Source organism: Chiloscyllium plagiosum, unplaced genomic scaffold (genome assembly GCF_037043375.1).
Source record: "Chiloscyllium plagiosum isolate Xiang-an unplaced genomic scaffold, Cpla_swu_hap1 HiC_scaffold_24, whole genome shotgun sequence".
NCBI classification, from domain to species: Eukaryota; Metazoa; Chordata; class Chondrichthyes; order Orectolobiformes; family Hemiscylliidae; genus Chiloscyllium; species Chiloscyllium plagiosum.
The window spans coordinates 5,967,758-5,989,716 of NW_028270162.1; the positions used below are offsets into that span (position 1 = coordinate 5,967,758).

The 21,959-nt window shown below is 45.2% G+C and overlaps 1 protein-coding gene across 1 annotated transcript in view; it reads left to right on the forward strand.

The window, feature by feature from the left end:
- Positions 1-21,959, forward strand: part of galnt9 (polypeptide N-acetylgalactosaminyltransferase 9) — a 438,662-nt gene that overhangs the window by 41,182 nt on the left and 375,521 nt on the right. Inside the window, exon 2 of the mRNA XM_043715359.2 lies at positions 10,549-10,729. Within this exon, the coding sequence (XP_043571294.1) occupies positions 10,549-10,729 (181 nt within the window). The remainder of the gene's footprint in view (positions 1-10,548; positions 10,730-21,959) is intronic.

Genomic DNA, 21,959 nt, shown 5'->3' on the forward strand with positions numbered 1-21,959 from the left:
ATTGACCAGAACCTCAACAGGACTCATCACAAAAACCTAATCGTTTACAAGACCAGACCAGAGACTAGGAATACTGCGGCAAATAACTCACGTCCTGAATCCCCGAAGCCTGTCCACCATCTACAAGGCACAAGTCAGGGAATACTCCCCACTTGCCTGGATGGGTACAGCTTCAACAACACTCAAGAAGCTTGACGCCATCCAGGACAAAGCAGCCCACTTAATTAGCACCACATCCACAAGCATCCCCTCCCTCCACTACTGACACTCAAGTAGCAGCAGTGTGTACCATCTACAAGATATTCTGCAGAAATTCACCAAAGATCCTCAGACAGCACCTTCCAAACCCACGACCACTTCCATCTAGAAGGACAAGGGCAGCAGATACATGGGAACACCAGCCCCTGCACAATCCCCTCCAAGCCACTCATCATCCTGACTTGGAAATATATCACTGTTCCTTCAGTGTCACTGGGTCACAATTCTGGAATTCCCTCCCTAAGGGCATCGTGGGTCGATCTACAGCACATGGACTGCAGCGGTTCAAGAAGGCAGCTTATCCCCACCTTCTCAAGGGGCAACTAGGGACGGGCAATAAATGCTGGGCCCAACTAATGACACCCACCTCCCACAAGTGAATTATAAAAGCTAGCTAAAGACAAATTGAGAGACTTTGTATGAAATAGGCATCTGTGGATTATATCTGTTATTTTATTATCATATTACTATTGTATCTTTTGTCGAACTGAGAGACCTAGGGGTTCAGGTACATAATACTTGGAAATTTGTATCACTGCCAGCAGGGTGGTTAAAAAGGTGTTTGGCATGCTTGCCTTCATTGCCAAGTCCTTTGAGTATGAGAGTTGGGGTGTCATGTTGAGGTTGTACGGGGTGTTGGGGAGGCCTCTTCTGGAGCACTGTGTGCAGTTCTGGTCACCCTGCTATAGGAAAGATATTATTAAACTGGAGAGGGCTCACAGGAGATTTACCAGGATGTTGCCAGGAATGGAAGGTTTGGGTTACAAGGAGAAGCTGGATAGGCTGGGACTTTTCTCACTTAGTGCAGGAGGTTGAGGGGGGACCTTATAGAAGTTTATAAAAGCATGAGGGGCATAGAAAAGCTCTTTTCGCTAGAGTCCAAAACTAGAGGGCATATCTGTAAGGTGGGAAGAGAAGGATTTAGAAGAGACCTGAGGAGTAGTTGATATTTGGAATGAATTGCCAGAGGAAGTGGTCAATGCAGATACAGTTACAACAACTAAAAGACATTTAGACAGGTGCTTGGATAGGAAAGGTTTAGAGGGACGTGGACCAAACGCAGACAAATGGGATGTTTAGTTTGGCAAACTGGGTTGGCATGGACGAGTTGGACCAAAGGGCCTGTTTCTGTGCTGTATGACTCTACGACTGTATGTCCTCTTGGGCAAGATTTAAAGGACTTGTGCTTCACAGCACCTCAGAGGTAGAACATTAAACATAGCACATGACAGCGCAGTACAGGCCCTTCGGCACTCGATGTTGCACCGACTTGTGAAACCAATCTGAAGCCCATCTAACCTGCACGATTCCATTTTTATCCACATGTCTCTCCAATGACCATTTAAATGCCCATAAAGTTGGCAAGTCTACTACTGTTGCAGGCAGACTGTTCCATGCCCTTACTACTCTCTGAGTAAAGAAACTACCTCTGACATCTGTCCTATATCTATCACCCCTCAGTTTAAAGCTATGTCCCCTCGTTCTAGCCATCACCATCTGAGGAAAAAGGCTCTCACTGACCACCCTATCTAACCCTCTGATTATCTTTTATGTCTCAATTAAGTCACCTCTCAACCTTCCTCTCTCTCTAACGAAAACAGCCTCAAGTCCCTCAGCCTTTCCTTGTAAGACCTTCCCTCCATACCAGGCAACATCCTAATAAATCTCCTTTGAACCCCCTCCAAAGTTTCCACATTGTTCCTAGGTATTGTGAACCACAGTGTACATGAAGGATAATTTTGATTAGATTAGATTACTTAGATTAGATTAGATTAGATTACTTACAGTGTGGAAACAGGCCTTTCGGCCCAACAAGTCCACACCGACCCGCTGAAGCGTAACCCACCCAGACCCATTCTCCTACATTTACCCCTTCACCTAACACTACGGACAATTTAGCATGGCCAATTCACCTAACCTGCACATTTTTGGATTGTGGGAGGAAACCGGAGCACCCGGAGGAAACCCACGCAGACACGGGGAGAACGTGCAAACTCCACACAGTCAGTCGCCTGAGGCGGGAATTGAACCCGGGTCTCTGGCGCTGTAAGGCAGCAGTGCTAACCACTGTGCCACCGTGCCACCCACAAGTTGTAAGTTTGAGTTGTAAGTTTGAAAGATCTTCCCCATGCCATCTCTGCCAAGGTAGCAACACACCCCTCCTTTGCTCCTCATACCCTCCTTGTCAAGCTATGGTACTTTCCTGCTCGTTCCCTCACTTACTGACTAGTTAGCTTGACTACTGGGTATGTTGACAAAGGCTTTTAACAGAGCACATTCACTCATGAGAAAATGCCAACTTGTTAAAAAATGCTTTCACTGCAGGCTAATAAAAGTGTCCCCAGTCAGGTGCTTTAAATTATTCATAGCAGAAAATGAAAGCACTTGAAATCTCTTTATCGATGCAACTAAATACAGTGCAATGAATTGAATTGATTAAAGAGCCAGAGTTTTCAATTAAGGAATTTATTTTCTTGGGGCTCAGCTGTTTCAGCACTCTAATGGATGCCCTGCCTTTCTCCCGTGAATGTATAATGATGCTCAGCCTGAGAGCTCAGGTGGGAACATTCCCAGTTCCCACAAAGTGTCTTGAAAATGCTAACAGTTCAATAACTCTGTGCTTATCTACAGATCCTCCCTTACCTGCTGAGTATTTCTAGTCTTTTTCTGTTTTTGTGTCAGATTTTTAGCAAAGGCAGTATTTCGCTTTTATTAAAAGAATGTATCAATCTCTGTCTTGAAAACTCCAATTGATGTTCAGCATCAACAGCCTTTTAGATTCAAGGTTTTCACCACACTTTGTATGAAGAGGGTTTCCTGATTTTATTTCTAAAAGGTTAAACTCTGCTTTTCAAATTGCATTCAGCTTTTCCGAATTCAACAGCGAGGATGTGAGTTCTGCATTCTTTTGTCCTATTGAATTCTTTTATTGTCTAAACCCAAGGACATATACATCATGTTTTTGTAACGCTTTCTCATAATTTTACCTTTTGACTCTGAGATCTTCACTATACTCTGTCCAAGGTCAGCGCATCTTCCCTGCATTAGCTGTTCAAGTTTACAGGAGGAAGGCTGTTTGACAATTTAAAAATACGGAAGTACAGGTGGAAATAATGTGGCAGACATGAGTGGGTCTCCACAGGACCTGGTTAAATTAAGCAATACTTCTCATTACAAAAACCTCAATGCACAGAGGGAGAACATTTCTTAGGATTAGGCAGTAGCTCAGGATTAAACAATGCAAAGCAATTAGCAAGGGAGAACCCAAAGTAGCATTCAGAGCTAAAGAAACAAGGATTCATGTAAACAACTTTAATTTTAGAGATAAATCAGAAAAGACAACAGAATTAATTTTTTGAAAGGCTAATTAGAAAAAGATTAGTGCCTTTTATAAATTGGCCAATGCAATAATATTGACATTTCTGCTAATGACTTACCCGTGTCCACACAAATCTGTTGGGACCCGAAATCAGGTGAACTCAATTAATTTAACACAACACTATATGGTGATATCAAAGGACTCGGACAGGTTTATGGAGTGGTCCTAGAGATTCCCACAAAGGCCCTTACTGTAATAAGGACCACACTTCAGAGAACGGTAATATAGTTGTTACGTGACTGGATTATTTGCCCAGAGCTCTGGACTAATGATGCAGAGACATGAGCTCTGTAGTAGCTGGTAATTTAAATATCTTTCATTAAACAGATCTGAAGTAAAAAGCTAATCACAGCAATATTGTTGATGGTCTTAAAGCCCCTCTGCTTCACCAGTACCCTTCAGGGAAGGAAATCCACCATCCTTACCCAGCCAACAAGTGACTCTGTGTAGGACACATGGCAATGTGATTGATTCCTGACTCCCCTGGTAAGCCTCTCAGTTAAGGGCAATCAGGCCGAGCAATAAATGTTCACTAGACCTTGTCAGTAATGCCCAGTTCAGAAGAGTGAACTTTAAGAAAACTTAGATTCCATTTTCCTTTAAGTGTGTTTCACAAGTTCTGAAGGATTGCAGAGATGTTCTACCCAAGGGAATGGGCTGAGGTGGCACATGGTGCTAGTGATTTCACCTGGTTGCCCAACTCTGGAAGTTTCATAGTCAGAGTTTGATACCTCACTGAGACACACTGCCTTCCTGGCAATACCTGAGAGGGATCATGTTGGTGACATTCAGGACCGTTCACCTCAACACTTGGATTAATAATCTCGAGATGTAAATGCAAATGCTAATTTGGGAATTTAAAGTTGATTAACAGTTGTGGAATAAAAAGCTTGCAATAAAGGATGAACATATTCCTATTTAATTGTAAAACTCACCCAGTTCACCTAATAACCTTCATAGAACGTAGAACACTACAGCACAATACAGACCCTTCAGCCCTCGATGTTGTGCCGACTTTCTATCCTACTCTAAGATCAAACTAAACGATGTACCCTTCATTGTACTATCATCCATGTGCCTGTCCAAGAATTGCTTAAACATCCCTAATGTATCTGACTGTACCACCACCGCTGGCAGTGCATTCCACACACCCACCACTCTCTGTATAAAGAATCTACCTCTGACGTCTCCCCTAAACCTTCCTCCAATCATCTTAAAATTATGACCCCTCGTGATAGCTATTTCTGCCCTGGGAAAAAGTCTCTGCCTATCCACTCTATCTATGCCCCTCATCATCTTGAACACCTCTATCAGGTCTCCTCTCATCCTTCTTCATTTCAATGAGAAAAGCCCTAGCTCCCTCAATCTTCCTTCAGTGGATGAACCCATACCAGGTCTGGTCTACAGGTGACCCACATCAATGTGATTGGATCTTAGCTGCCCTCTGAAATGACCTTGTGGTGAGATGAGGTCTACCCTCCTTATGGGTGAATGTTAAGAGGATTGATTAACTTTAGCTATACACACAGGATTTCAGTGGGTTGGTTAGTCCAGTTGGCTGAACAGCTGGTTAATGATGCCAACAGTTTGGGTTCAATTCCCATACTGACTGAGGTTACCATGAAGGATCTCCTTTTTAATCTCTTCCCTCGCCTGAGGCATAGTGAACCTCAGACTAAGCCAAACCACCAGTCCACTCTCTCTCTCTCTCTCTGGGACTATGGTGACTTTATCTTTCTCCATTATACAGAGGATGGTAAAAACAGATATCTCCTGGAACCCTGAAGACTCCCACTCCAGTTCCTTGGGATTTTCCTCATGTGCATGTCGATTCTAAAGTTAAGATATAGTTAACCCTTTACCCTACCATCTCCCTTCATGTTTGTTTATGATGCCTTAGTCCAATTTGTTGACATTTAATGAAATACTTAACCATTGTTTCCTCAAATGATGTTTTCTACTCTCACGACCTCCGAGGTCACTGTGCGGCAGTAGGAAGGCATTGTGTCTAGCTTGACGGACAGAATGGCTGTCTCGTGTTCTGATGCTCCTATGTTCACTGATCAATGTGCACAGCATCTTCCAGTGTCTGAGTGACCAGAGAGCTAAAAGGAAGTGTTGCTCTGAACTCTATATTTCCACTACTTTGACCCGACCTCCATCTCCCACACTGCACCCCTCGCACCACACCACACCCGCTCACCTCAGGCCCACATGTCTTTTTTTACTTGAGGTATTAATTACCAACAGCATGCTCAGCTCTCTTAGAACATAGACTAGATACAAGGGTCCTCCTGCTCAGTGCCTGGCTGGGTGAATGTGGGTGGAAGTGGCATTGCAGCTTTTGTACAGACAGGACCATTCCCAGAACTGCATCAGAGAGCAAATGTGCAATTTCACTGATGGGGGACCTGGGATCTGGACAGGATCAATAAAGTGTGTCTGTGTATCACTATGATCTACAGGATATATGAGAGGTTCCTGTCTATCACTGTAATCTACAGGACCTATATGACATTCCTGTGTATCACTATGATCTACAGGATCTATCAGTTCAAGCCTGTGTTACGAGAACCATGGTGGCTAATGGAGAGCATTCAGCCCATCTAAGTGATCCTCCTATGGAATTCAACATCTTGCCTTGCTCTATCCCTGCTCTGGTGGCCTCCTGAACAAGTCTGAGATTTTCCTTTGGCCCAGCCCTTTGTGAAAGCGCACTCTGTGGGTTTCCTGACTCCCTGCCTCTGAGATTTAAGTTACAATCCCACTATCTTCATTCTTGGTGGCAAGACAAGTCAACCATTCGATTAATGCTGGAGAGGCATTTAGCTTTTAAAAACCTTTAATAAAAGAACACTCTTGCTTGAAAAAATATATAATTAATATGAAATTAACTGTAACCATCATTCTCAATGTCTCTAATTACGTCCTCAGCAGTCAGATTGATTCTAACTGCTGGTTTCAATATATCTCCTTTTAATCTCGCACGCTGATATTTCTATTGGCTAATTCTTGTAAAATTAATTAACTCAGCACTAAACTCAACTGTAGTGTGACATTAATGAGCAGTGAGTGACATTCACAGTCTTTGAGAGCAAAGGAGAAAGCATTTATACAGCAACCCTTTCATAATGTTGCCAAATAATACAGATATTGCAGAGTTAAAGTAGCAATAGTCCTACTCTCATTAGAGAGAGATGTGGTTTAACTTGAGGGTCACCACGTCTCTGACAAAGGGTAAGGGTGAGAAGGAGAGTCCTTCATGGTAAACTCAGTCAGTGCAGGAATTGAACCCACACTCTTGGCATCACTCTGCGTTATAAACTCTAGCAAGCCAGCTATCCAACTGAGCTAACCAACATTAAATGCAGTCGGCAGAAGAACCTTTCCATCGCTATGGAGAGAGACCTGTAGGCAGGATCTGTCATTGGTAATTGGCAAAAAATCCAGGGTGGAGTATCTTTCGTTTACATCGTGAGCTATTGCAAACTGCAGAGCACCCTGCCAGGGTGATGTGACTTGATTCAACAACAATTTCCAATAAGGATTGGGTAAACATTTGACCAGGTAAAAAAAATTGCAGGACGATGGCGAAACAGCAACATGATTCATAGATTGCTGTTTCAAACAGTCATGGTCTCCATCTCTGCCATCAGTCTGTATGACTGGGCGTGTCACCAAGGAACTGCTAGATCACTCTATGGCCACGATTATTTTTGATGGACCAGGGTCACCATACCTTGAAATAAAACAAAGAACCCACAATCCCTTTTCTGGTCAGGAGAAACAACTGCTCAGCATCTACCCCTCAAGTCCTCTCAGGATAATGGATCACAGTTTACTTATTGATCTTCTATACTTCCTACTGAAGTAACTAACTGTAGTTCACCAACTACCTCTCTGTCCAAACACTTAACTAGACTACATCCTCTCTCCATCTTCCTCAGTGCTAACTCCCTTTCATAGGTTTGTATTATCATAAAATCCCTGTAGAGTGGGAGCAGGCCATTTGGCCCATCACATCCACACCAACCCATCCCCTATCCCTGTAACCCTGCATTTCCCACAGCTAATCCATCTAACCCACACATCCCTGAACGCTATGGGCAATTTAGAAAGGCCAATCAACCCTAACCTGCATATCTTTGGACTGTGGGGGAAACCCATGCAGACACGGGGAGAATGTGCTAATCCCACCCAGACAGTCACCCAAGGCTGGGATCGAACCCGGGTCCCTGGCACTATGGGGCAGCAGTGCTAACCACTAAGCCATCATGTCACCCTCAGAAATATGAAAACAGCTCTATTTGCATTCAGTCTTTTATCTGAAAGTCAATGTTATTAGATTATAAACAGTAGCGGTTTGAGCACTGATCCTGAGTCACTCTGTTAGTTACACCTTGCCATCTTAAAAACTAACATGATTGTCCCTCATCTCTGTTACCTGACTGTTATCCGATTCACAACTGGTGTTAATATATAACCACCATTAATCCTGATATATCATCTGCCATCTTCTCTGCTGCTTTGCCTTGTCTCCATAAAGCACTTAGTAGGGTTTCATCTTCCCTATTTGCTGCATGAATATCATTCCTGGTTCTTTTTTCTCTGGACTTTTCTCCAAGCGATTTTGTTTTTTTGTGTTTTAACTATTATCTATAGTCACTCTGCCCTGGCTACCTTTGTGACCAAGCGTACAATCAGACAGGCTACCAATGAACCCAATAGCTAAAGATTGCAAAATACATCTCTCCTTCCTCTCTGGAGATCGATATCACAGTCTGATGCACCTATGAATTGGAGATAAATTATATTCATTAATTCTTCCTTGGTGACGGACTGCTCTAGAATTCAGTGCCATCACATGATCTTGTAATTACCTAGTGCAGTCACTTTGAACAGGAATATGTCAGGGGTGGCTAGAGACCTGGGTTCAATTCCAGCCTCACGTGACTGTCTGTTTGGAGTTTTCACATTCTCCCTGTGTCTGTGTGTGGGTTTCCTCCCACAGTCTAAAGATATGCAGGTTAGATGGATTAGCCATCTTAAATTGCCCATCGTGTCCAGGGTTGTGCAGATTAGGTGGATCAGCCATGGGAAATGCAGGGTCATGGGTCTGATGCTCTTTGGAAGGCTGGTGTGGACTTGATTGGCTGAATGGCCTGCTTCCACACTACAGGCTTTCAGTGATTCTAACTATGGATGCTGGAAATCTGAAACGAAAACTGAAATTGCTGGAGAAACTCAGCAGGTGTACCAGCATCTAAGGAGAGAGAAACGGAGCTAACATTTTGAGTCCAGTGTGACCCTTCTTCTGAACCCCTAGTAGTTTTACACATATCAGTAAAAACACCTTTCTTTCTTCTCAACTCCAATGTGTACAGACTGAACCTGTTCCACTTTTCTTTACAAGTTAAACCCCTAGTTCCAGCAATGAGTTAATTGAATCTTCTCTGAGCTTCTTCCCATATAGTTACATCCTTCCTGAAATATGGAGACCACTCTGTACACAGTACTCCAACTGTGGTCTCACCAAGGTCCTGTACATTAGCTAATGAAGAATTTCCACCTTCAACATTCCATTCTGTTTGTGGTAAACATCACAATCTACTTGACTTCTCAATCAGTTACTGTGTCTGTATATTAACGTTCCTGATCCTGTGAAAATGCACCCTGTGTCTTCTACCATAAAGCTCAGGATCAAGATCAGAGTGGTGCTGGAAAAGCACAGCAGGTCAGGCAGCATCCGAGGAGCAGAAGAATCATTGTCTCGGGCGGGAGCCCTTCATCAGGATTCCTGATTCGGGCACTTGCATGAAACGTCGATTTTCCTGCTCCTCAGATGCTGCCTGACCTGCTGTGCTTTTCCTGCACCACCGTGATCTTGACTCTAACCTCCAGCATCTGCAGTCCTCACTTTCACTTATAAAGTTTAGGATACTGACCACCTCCCAATGCCCTTCAATGATTAAAACCAAAATATTGTGGATGCTAGAAATGTGAAGCAAACACCGAGAACGCTGGAGAAACTCAACAGGTCTGGCAACCTCTGTGGGGAGAGGGACAGAGTTAACATTTCAAGTTTGGTATGACTCCAGAACAGATCTTAATAGGAGTCATACTAGGCTCAAAATGTTCTCTCTGTTTCTCTCTGCACTGATGCTGTCAGACTCTATTGATATTAGTCTTCAATCATTTATGAACATGAACCTGCAGGTCTCCCTGATCATGTGCCTTCATTGGATAGACATATGGACGAAAATGGAATACTGTAGGTTGGATGGATTTCAGATTGGTTCCACGGGTTGGGGCAACATTAAGGGCCAAAGGGCCTGTACTGCGCTGTAATGTTCTGTGTGCCCTCTGTATAACGTGCCCTTGAGCTTACAGCTCTTTTACAGTTATAGTTCTGTTATAGTCCCTGCAGTCTTATTAATTACTTATTTTGTTATTGGTGCCTTCAGTTTACCCAGGCTAGTGCCAGAACATTATATTTCTGATAAAGTCCAATGTATTAGGATGCCATTGAGGATGGAGAGGTCAGGGAGAGGTGATCTGTTACCGATTGTGTAGAGTTTAATCTGCCCTGTTTGTTAGGTGGATATTTCAGTCACAAATACACCTACCAATGTGGGTGCTCCCTTAGTTTTACCTGCAGCATCAGATATTAAAGTTGATCCTGTACTTTGAACTTTGTTAAAGTTTTACAGTTTGAGTGTAAATTAGCTCTTGTTTTCTTTATTTCTCACTGTCGTACAAAACATGTTTACTTTCATTTCCAGGAAACAGCCACACCTGGATCACTGTAACCCTGGTCTTTGGCCCACAGCCTCTCTCCAGGTGATTCTCTCTGTGTTTCCAGAAGATTCTGTTTTGAGAGTGGGCTAACCAGTGTTCCATGCCTTGTTTAGGGCTCGCTAAACCAATTGGACTGATGGAGGGACCTGGAGGTCTGGGCCAAGGAGGAGTCGCTGCCACAGTAAGAGACGACAGCCATGAGTTTGATGCTAAATATGAAGATTACGGCTACAATGCTCAGCTCAGCGACAGGATATCACTCGACAGGTCGATACCAGACTACAGACCACAAAAGTAATGAGCTCAATTAACTCCTTTGCATATTTTTGTGGGTGGGGTGGAAGGGGATATTCATTGAATGAGAAGCCTTTTGGGTACAATGTAGACACTTGCAGCTTATTAGACAGGCACAGTCCTTCTGCAATCTTTGCCAGGTCCAGATTTCAATGGATCAGCTGGTAAAGGTGCTCACTTTACCTTCGGGGACATAATGGCAGAGTGGAAATGGCACTGGACCAGAATCCCAGTCAAATGATCAAGGGCAGCACGGTGGCTCAGGGATTAGCACTGCTGCCTCACAGCGCCAGGGAGCCGGGTTTGACTCCAGCCTCGGGTGACTGTCTGAATGGAGTTTGCACATTCTCCCTGTACCTGCGTGGGTTTCCTCCGGGTGCTCCGGTTTCCTCTCACAGTTCAAATGATATGCAGGCCAGGTGGATTGACCATGGGCAATGCAGAGATAGGGGTCTGGGTCTGGGTGGGATGCTCTTCGGAGGGTTGCAGTGACTCGATGGGACGAATTGCCTGCTTCCACACTGTAGGGAAACTGATTCACTGGGGGATGTGGATTTGAATCTCATGGAGCAGTTACTGAAATTTGAATTCAAAGAACCCATAAGGAAGCGAACTCCGTGCCCTAGTGGGATTTGCTTGTCGGTATTGAATTGTCTACACTGGTCTTTTTACTGATGGTGGTTATTTGTTTCAAAATAAAAGTCCTGGTGATTTTTGGTGGTAGGGAGGTTACACGGTTGTGTGAGAGATAGAATTGTATCTGAGGAGCAGGAGAATCGATGTTTTGGGTATAAGCCCTTCTGAAGGGCTCTTGCCTTAAACGTCGATTCTCCTGCTACTTAGATGCTGCCTGACCTGCTGTGCTTTTCCAGCACAGCGCTCTCGACTGTGAGATAAAACTTACATGTAGAAAAAAAAGCTGGGTTGTGAGGGACCCTCTTGAGAGGCCAAGCTTAAAGTCCCACCTACTCCAGGTGGGTGTAATAACATCTCTTTGAACAGGTTGATTGAAAAAAAAAGCTAATTTTGAAAAAAAAATGGTTTGACGCAGCTAACCTAATTGTAAAAGCCAACAGGTTCATTAATGTCCTTTAGAGAGAGAACTCAGCTGTCCTTAGCCAGACCTACAAATGGATCCCAGTTGATGTTGATCTGCCCCGAGCAGTTAGAAGTTGGCAAATAAACTCCTGCCCATGCTAGTGACATCCTCTTCCCATCAAAGGCCCATGAATAACACAGGCTGCATCTTCCTGCCAAGCCGCTCCCCATCCTGCCTTTGATCAGAGTCGAGAGCGTGGTGCTGGAAAAGCACAGCAGCTCAGGCAGCATCTGAGGAGCAAGAGAATCAACGTTTCAGGCATAATCCCTTCTTCAGGAATGAGGCCTCATGCCCAAAACGTCGACTCTCCTGCTCCTCAGATGCTGCCTGAGCTGCTGTGCTTTTCCAGCACCGCACTCTCGACCCTGATCTCCAGCATCTGCAGTCCTCACTTCCTCCTGCCTTTGGTTTGTATAAGCTGTGCCTTCACGGGTCAGAGTCCTGGAACAAGACACGCCTAGCACATAGACTGCAGCAGTTCAAGAGGCAGCTCACCACCACCTTTTCAAGGGGCAACTAGGGATGGGCAATAATTGAAGCCCACATCCTACATGGGATCGTTGAGGCGCGTTGACTGTCATAGCACCTTGAAGGTGTGTTGTTGGCTGCGTGTGCTTTTGGTTGAACTGAAGTGCACAGGAAACGTGGAGTGGACAAAGAGTGGACTGGAAAAAGAGCAGTAGGTCAAGCAGCATCAGAGGTGCAGGGCAGCTGATGTTTCAGGTTGTTAACTTTCATCAGGACTGGGGAGGGGGGAGGAGGCTGAGAGAGGGGGTGGGGTTGCGGAAAGGTGGGTGGGATGGCGATAGGTGGATGCAGGTAGGAGGTGGCTGTGATTGGTCAGTGGGGAGGGTGGAGCGCATAGGTGGGATGGAAGATGGACAAGTAGGGTCAGGTCAAGGGGTCAGATGGAGAGGGAGGGCTGGGCCTGGGATGAGGTGGGGGGGGTGGGGAGGAGATTCGGAAGCTGGTGAATTCTACGTTAAGCTGCTTTATGGTTGTAAGCTCCCGAAGTAGAAGATGAGGTGGAGGAGGCCCAGGATGTACATGTCGTCGGGGGAGTGGTTAATGCGGGTTGGCTGCTGGGTCTTTGCAGAGTGAAAGTGCAATTGTTTTACGAAGAGATTCTCCAGCTCACTTTGCTATCACTGTCAGCTTGACTGATGAGAGATTTATGGAGTAGCTTTGCACAGGAGACAGCCAAACCCACTGAATTCGCAGCAGACCTTTCTCAGCTGTCAGTCAGTACAAAACCTCAATTTCTTTTGGGTTGCTAAGAACAGGAGACTGCATCTGAGATGCTGTTTCCAATCTCTGTCAGGCCCTTATCCTATCAGTTCATGTTCACTGCCTTTCTACAATGCAACAACTCCACTCGATAATGCCGTGGCAGTTGTAGTTTGCTGAAGGGCTGGTTTACACCTATAATTTTTACATAATTTGACTCAAAAACCCCCAATGAAAATCACTAAATTCTGACTATGATCCCAAGGATTTTTTTGTTCTGTTATTTTGAAATTTTTCTGTGTGATTGCAAGCAGCACGAACAGAGGAAACATGAGCAGGAATGGGCCATTCGGCCCCTTGAGCCTGTTCCATCATTCTACAAGATCATGGCTGATCTGCCCAGCTCTCAACTCTCTTTGATACAAGTTCCTCATCACCTTCAACTCCTCAATATTTCACAAATCTATCTCCTGCCTCCTTAAACACTTGCAGTGAACTCATCTCCTCAACTCTCTGGGGCAGAGAAATCCAGACAAACGCTGTCCTTTGAGAAAAGAAATTACTTCTCATCTCTGTTTTAAATGATTATTCCCTCATTCTGTAACTGTGACCCCTTCGTTTGAGAATCTCCTACTAGTGGAAGCATCTTCTCAGTATCTGTCAAGCCTCCTTAAAATCCAAAATACTCCAATGAAAGTATCCCTCGTTCTTCTAAGCCCTAACCTATTCACCAGCACGAAACTCCTTAGCTGTTATTGATAAGTCAATCTCTTCATCCCAGGAATTAGCTGAACACCCTCTGATACCAATATATCCTTTCTTAGATACAGGGACCCAAAGAGGACATAAGAGTGGTCTCACCAATACCCTGTGCAGATGTAACATTTCTCTGCTTTTAAATTCCAAAGCCTTCCTCCCTGCAACAAAGACATTTATATTATAATTTCCCAACCTTAGTTTTGCAGCTAATTCATCTCTTTGGAAATGTAGCCACTGTTAGAGATGTAGCAGCAATGCACACATAGGGAGATCGCACATTCCTGTGTGGGAATGTGGGAACAGACACATATTCCCCTCCATGCCGCTGTCAGCCTTCCATAGGGACCGTTCCCTCTGGGACACACTGGTCCACTCCTCCTTCACATGCAACACCCCCCCCCCCCCCCCCCCACAGTCCCACGGTACCTTTCCCTGCAACCACAGAGGGTGTAACTCCGGCCTGTTTACCTCCTCCCTCCTCACTATCCAGGGCCCCAGACACACCATCCAGATGAGGCAATGATTTACCTGCACTTTACTCAATCCAATCGCCTCCATCAGAAACAGAAGTAGCTGGAAAAACTCAGCAGCTCTGGGCAGCATCTGTGGCGAGAGAAACGGAGTTAACCTTTCGGGTCAGGTGACCCTTCCTCAGAATGGTCTGTTCTCAGGGTTCTGAGGAAGGGTCACCGGACCCAAAATGTTAACTCTGATTTCTCTGCACAGATGCTGGCAGACCTGCTGAGTTTTTCCAGTAATTTCTGTTTTTGTTCCTGATATACAGCATTCACAGTTCTTTCCAGTTTTTAACTAGTCGACTGTATTCGCCACTCACGATATAGTTTCCTCTACACCGGGGAGACAAAGTGCAGACTGGGTGACCACTTTGGAGATCACTTGTGCTCTGCCCGCAAAAAGACCCTGAGCTTCCAGTTGCCTGCCACTTCATGCCCGAAACGTCGATTCTCCTGTTCCCTGGACGCTGCCTGACCTGCTGCGCTTTTCCAGCAACACATTTTTCAGCTCTGACCTCCAGCATCTGCAGTCCTCACTTTCTCCTGCCACTTTAACACCCCACTGTGTTCCCTGGCTAACATTTCTGTCTCGGGCCTGCTGCAGTGTTCCAGTGAAGCTCAGTGCTAACAGGAAGAACAGCACCTCATTTTCCACTTGGGGACTGTGCAGCCCTCTAGGAATCAACATCAAATTCAATAACTTTAGGGCCTGACCACCTTCTCTCACGTTCTCACCCCAACTCCCACATACCAGCTGTTGTCAGCGCATACGTTGCAACCACACACAACCCATTGTCAGTCAGTATCGGTCCCCATTAGCAGCTATTCATTCTCCCAGACTGACACTATCATTTGCATGTTTTGCAATTCTTATGCACTTTATGCCACTCTTTGTGTGATTGTGTAGTCTGTGCTGTCCATGTAGCCCCTTGGTCCTGGGGGAATACTAGGTAAAAACAATGACTGCAGATGCTGGAAACCAGATTCTGGATTAGTGGTGCTGGAAGAGCACAGCAATTCAGGCAGCATCCGAGGAGCAGGAAAATCGACGTTTCGGGCAAAAGCCTATCAGTTGTATAGGGTAGAAATGACAAACAAAAGTTCCTCTACTCTACTCCTTTGTCTGCCTGGCTGGTTATCTCTCTGTCTGGGTTCATTCCCACCCGTTGTTCACCACCAATTCAGCATTTATACCATTGTCAACCTAGCTCCAGTCAATTCGGAAGAAGGGTCACTGGACCTGAAACGTTAACTTTGATTTCTCTCCACGGATGCTGCCAGACCTGCTGCGTGTTTTCCAGCAGTTTCTGATTTCCAGCATCTCCCAGTCCTTTGGCTTTCTTTATTTGCTATGTTGCCTGACAACAGTATCCTGTGACAGGAACTCCAGTTTGGCTATCCACACAGTCACCTCCTGAGATAGCAAGTGAGGGTTAGAATTGAGTGTTTCAGCCTGAAAGTGTTGTCGAAATGGACATGGTTCAGTAAATGTTCTGTTAGCAACAGCGTGACATCAAAAGTCCTCCTTTAGGTCTGTAGATAATATCAGACTTTTACTAAGACTTAATGATTTAATTCATTTGATTCACAATGGATATAATAGCTCATTGAAGGCATCGCCTAGTCAATTTAGACACAGAATAGGAAAATCTGAAAGTGGTATGTCTGTCAGCCACACCATGGATTTGTTTTTATTCAGCACAAAACTGGAGAATTCTAATGAAGAAAGCACAGTATAATTAGGCTGGCAATGTGAATAACGTTTCTGAGGGAACCCATGCAGTACTGTGCCCACTGCAATTTGTCTGGCTGGATTCATGATGGAGTCTTGTTACTGCATGGCAATGAATTGAGCGCCCAACTCAGTGAGAGAGGACAGCCAGAAAGTTAATGCTTCTTTTATTCATTCACAGGACTTGGGTACGACATCTGTTGTCCATACCTAATTACCCCTTGAGGGGGTGGTGGTGAACATGTTGAACTGCTGCACTCTTATGGGGTACAGGGACACCCAAAGTGCTATCAGGGAAAAAGTTCCAGGACGTTGACCCTGTGGCACTGAAGGAACCATAATAAGTTTCCAAGTCAGGATGGTTAATGGCTTAATGTGATGTTCCCATGTTTCTGCTGCCCTTGTCCTTCTAGATGGTAAAGGTCAGGGTTTGGAAGGTGCTGTCTAAAATGTGTCAGAAAAGCTATCAGGAGGGAAGAGCCATGACCAACTGGACTAACACCAAGCCTCGTCCTCATCTTTCTCTCCCCTTGTCTCTTGCTACTTTCACTTTTAACGAGATTAGTTATTGACCCTTTCCATTCTTTTCACTGTAAAGGTTGGCACTTTTCTTTCATGTCGAACCAGCCCAGTACTGTCAGCACATTAGTCACGTGCGGTGCATTCCAAATCCAGGAGGGAGACTGAGTGTTTTTGCTGTGGTTCTGTTCGCCGAGCTGGAAGTTTTTGTTGCAAACGTTTCGTCCCCTGTCTAGGTGACATCCTCAGTGCTTGGGAGCCTCCTGTGAAGCGCTTCTGTGGTGGTTCCTCCGGCATTTATAGTGGCCTGTCCCTGCCGCTTCCGGTTGTCAGTTTCAGCTGTCCGCTGTAGTGGCCGGTATATTGGGTCCAGGCCGGTATATTGGGTCCAGGCCGGTATATTGGGTTCACAGGAGGCTCCCAAGCACTGAGGATGTCACCTAGACAGGGGACGAAACGTTTGCAACAAAAACTTCCAGCTCGGCGAACAGAACCACAGCAACGAGCACCCGAGCTACAAATCTTCTCACAAACTTTGAACTGAGTGTTTTTTCTGATTAACCAATAATTAAAAGGACAAAGGGCATTCTTGGGTCATGACCTCTGGAGTCAGAATCCCACCGTTCTTGTGTGTGGACTGTAACCATTTTGTGCATTATCTTGGAGCAGACTCTTGGACGGATGGAGTATGGGATGGGGAGAGGGAGGAACGTTGGGTTGGCACTTACCAAACCTCCAGTGTTGGCCTGCCATCCTTGGCATTTGTAGGATATTCCCCAGGAGAGAGCAGTGAGCCAGGAGGAAAATCACTAGGGGGGAGGCACTTTTAAAACAAAAATTTCTGTGCTCACTTCAGTTCATTGGTTCAGAAGGTGACCAGTGAAGTTGGGGAAAGATATTCAATCGTCCAATCAGCCAAGAACGGATCTTTCAGGAAGCAAACCTCTCTCTCCTGGGGAGTATTCTACAAACCTGATGGGTGATCATCGATGAGGACTGTGGATGATTCCAGGACTCAACGGTCTAAGTTGTAGGGAGAGGTTGGACAAACTAGGACTTTTCTTTAGAGTGTAGGAGACTGAGGGGGAACCTTATAGAGGTGTATAAGATCATGAGAGGTATGGATAGGGAGAATGCACTCAGTGCTTTTCCCAGGATTGGGGAATCACGGACTAGAACATAGAACAGTACAGCACAGGCCCTTCAGCCCACGATGTTGTGCCGACCATTGATCCTCATGTAAGGTAAACCTAATGTATGAACCCTCAAATTTCTGTGACCATATGCGTGTCCAGCAGTCTCTTAAATATCCCCAATGACCTCGCTTCCACAACTGCTGCTGGCAACGCATTCCATGCTCTCACAACTCTCTGTGTAAAGAACCCGCCTCTGACATCCCCTCTATACTTTCCGCCAAACAGCTTAAAACTATGACCCCTCGTGTTAACAATTTCTGCCCTGGGAAAATGTCTCTGGCTATCAACTCTATCTATGCCTCTCATTATCTTGTATACCTCAATTAGGTCCCCTCTCTTCCTTCTTTTTTCCACTGAAAAAAGTCCGAGCTCAGTCAACCTCTCTTCGTAAGATAAGCCCTCCAGTCCAGGCAGCATCCTGGTAAACCTCCTCTGGACCCTCTCCAAAGCATCCACATCTTTCCTATAATAAGGCGACCAGAACTGGGCACAATATTCCAAGTGCGGTCTAACCAAAGTTTTATAGAGCTGCAACAAGATCTCACGGCTCTTAAACTCAATCCCCCTGTTAATGAAAGCCAAAACACCATATGCTTTCTTAACAACCCTGTCCACTTGGGTGGCAATTTTAAGGGATCTATGTACCTGCACACCAAGATCCCACTGTTCCTCCACACTGCCAAGAATCCTCTCTTTAATCCTGTACTCAACTTTCAAATTCGACCTTCCAAAATGCATCACCTCGCATTTATCCAGGTTGAACTCCATCTGCCACCTCTCAGCCCATCTCTGCATCCTGTCAATGTCACGCTGTAGCCTTCAACAGTCCTCTATACTGTCAACGACACCTCCAACCTTTGTGTTGTCTGCAAACTTGCTAATCCATCCTTCAATCTCCTCATCCAAGTCATTAATAAAAATTACAAAGAGTAGAGGCCCAAGAACAGAGCCCTGTGGAACACCACTCACCACAGACTTCCAGGAAGAATATTTTCCTTCTACTACCACTCGCTGTCTTCTGTCGACCAGCCAATTCTGTCAGCTGAATTCAGACAGCTGAATTTCCCTGTATCCCATTCCTCCTGACCTTCTGAATGAGCCTGCCATGGGGAACCTTATCAAATGCCTTACTGAAGTCCATATACACAATATCCACCGCTCGACCCTCATCAGCTTGTCTAGTAACATCCTCAAAGAACTCAATAAGATTTGTGAGGCATGACCTGCCCCTCACAAAGCCGTGCTGACTACCTTTAATCAAGCCATGCTCTTCCAGATGGTCATAAATCCTATCCCTCAGAATCCTTTCTAACACCTTCCAGATGACAGATGTGGGACTGACTGGTCTGTAATTGCCATAGATTTCCCTATTTCCTTTCTTGAAGAGGGCATCAGTTTCAGGTTAGAGGGGAAAGAATAAAACAGATCCTGAGGGGCACCATTTTCTATAAAGAGGGTGGTACGTATATGGAATGAGCTGCAAGTAGAAGTGGTTGAGTCGGGTACAATAACAACATTTAAAAGGCATTTGGACAAATCCATGGATAGGAAGGGTTTAGAAGGATTTGGGCCAAGTGCAGGAAAATGGGGTTAGCGTGGATGGATATTTTGGTCGGCATGGACCACTTTGGGCCAAAGGGCCTTTCTCCGTGCTGCAGGACTCTAAGGTGTGGGTGGACATAGGAGGTGATAGTACAAACCTGGCAGGAATACCCCAAATTGGAGGGCATTGGGAGGGGGTGGTGAATACTGGAGGCAATGGTTGGCTTCAGGTTGGGTCTGTGAGTAGAAGTTTAGGGGGTTAAGGAGATGTCCTTAAACTGTTATCGCTCCACAGTTCTGCTGAGGTATTGTTGGCTGATCATGAACAGCCCATATGGCAAATCGTCAGGACAGATGGAGCCAAGAATAATGAAACCGTCTCTAATTGCACAGCAAACAGCCAACAAAATAAATCTGAGAATTCACAGTACTGTACAGGGAGGATGCTCAGAACTGATGGAAACAGTTCCGGTGCCAATTCTGGTACCAATTAAATTAAAAATCAGCAGGAAAAGAAGTGGGTAAGAGTGGGTGAGTGGCAGAGATCTGGGGAAGCCAAGATGCTTCAGTCAATTGCTTTCTGGCAGAGTGCATTTCTCTAGCACCTTCTAGGTCATCCCAGCACTCTACTGTCAGTGAATCACGTTTGATGTAGAGATGCTATTACAATATGGGAAATACAGCACCCAGTCTGTGAGCAGCAAGTTCTGTCAAGGGGCAGTCGGATCGGGAATAAACATTCAGCTTTCTCTGATACTGGTTGTATGGCATGGTGGCTCAATGGTTAACACTGTTGCCTCACAGTGCCAGGGATCTGCATTGGCCATACATATGGATAATAATGGAACAGTGTACATTAGATGGGCATCAGATTAATTTTGCAGGTTGGCGCAACATCAAGGGCCGAAGGGCTGGTACTGCGCTGTAACGTTCTATTTTCTATGTTCTATCTGGGTTCGATTCCACACTTGGGTGACTGTCTATGCAATCTCCACACATTCTCCCCCCATCTGCATGGGTTTCCTCTGGGCCCTCAGGTTTTTTCCCCACAGACTGAAGATGTGCAGGTTGGGTGGATTGGCTGTGCTAAATTGCTCATAATGTCCAGCAATGTGTAAACTAGGTGGATTAGCCATGGGAAATGCAGGGTTATAGGGATGGAGTGGATTCGGGAGGGATGCTCTTCAGAGGGTTGGTGTGGACTTGATGGGCTGAATGTCCAGCTTCCACATTGTTGGGATTCTATGACTCTCCATTGGCTCATGCAGTGGGGAGAACTGCCAAACGTAACTGTGAAATAAAATACCACAGAACCCCTTCCATTCACCAGACAAGACTGAGCTATTTTAATATGCCATCTGAGAGGTGGCACCTCTGATAGTGCAGCACACCCTCAGTCCTGCACCTTTTTTTCTCTCTCCTCTGACAAACTTTGAGCTCAGAGGTAAAAGTGTGATTGATTGAGTGAAGTCTGAAAGTGATCTAACTAATCCCGTGAAGAGAACGCGCATGTAACCCTGGGAGTTTGAAATTAGGTTGGTCAATGCACCTGGGCACTACCTTGGAAAAGTATTTCCTTGCCCCCAGTAATTTATTGTTTTAATTTATTGTACAAACCGAGTTCATTTCAAAGATTAGAAATGAATGAAATGAACTGTAAGAGTTTCTAGTTGAACACTGCAATTGTGAGGACTCAGAAGAATTAAAACCAACCTGACATAGCAAGGGGTGCAAATGAGAGTCCATGCAATAAATAGTTAAAAGCTGGTTTGATTGCACCACAGTTTCTTTATCAGTTAAGGGAATACCCCCCCTGGTCCTGAGCATTGCTTGCAAAATGATAACTGATGTGGGGCCACATTTTCAACAGGGTTCTGAGACAGCAGTCTCCCAACGCTGCATGCTTAGTGATGGCAATGGCCGTGCAATGTAGAGGCGGCTCAGGTTGGAGGGAGTGAATTCACACAGTCGAGCGAATGGGAAAGAGACGGGGAACAGAAGCCTGAGGCCCAGAGCTCGCTCTCAGCAAATGGTCCCCTGAAAGTTTGAGGCCTCAGTCTCCCATTTGGCAGAGCCCAGTGCCTTTAGGCCAGTGGCAGGTATGAAGAACATTGAAGAGTTTTGAAAAGAACATCTTGAATATTTTCCTGGTGCAAATTGCTTAATCCATTTCAACCTATTTAGCAAAGTGTGGAGGGAGGTGTCTGAACAGAGGCACAGGCCATTCAGTCCAAATTGCTCATACTAGTAAACCTCGTGCTCCATGTGAGCCGCCTCCTTCTTCCATTTCACCCTACTGGCATAGCAACAAGGTATATTTGTATAGTGCCTTTAATGAAATACATCCCAACAAGCACTGTAACATCAGACACTGAGCCCCATAAGACAATACAGTCAGTTCTTCGATAACGTGATGGTTGCATTCTTGTGTAACCCCGTGTTATAGAAAGATCATGCTTTAGAAACAGCGATTAAAGTGTTGGTGATGTAATCGCATTACAGCCAACACATGTTTTTAAAGTTCACGCTGTAGAAACAGTGTCCCCAATTCATCAATTGCATTACAGCAAATTCACATTGATGTAACGTGCTCTATAGCAGAATGACTTGTACTAGGGCAGGGGGTAAAAGCTTCACTTTA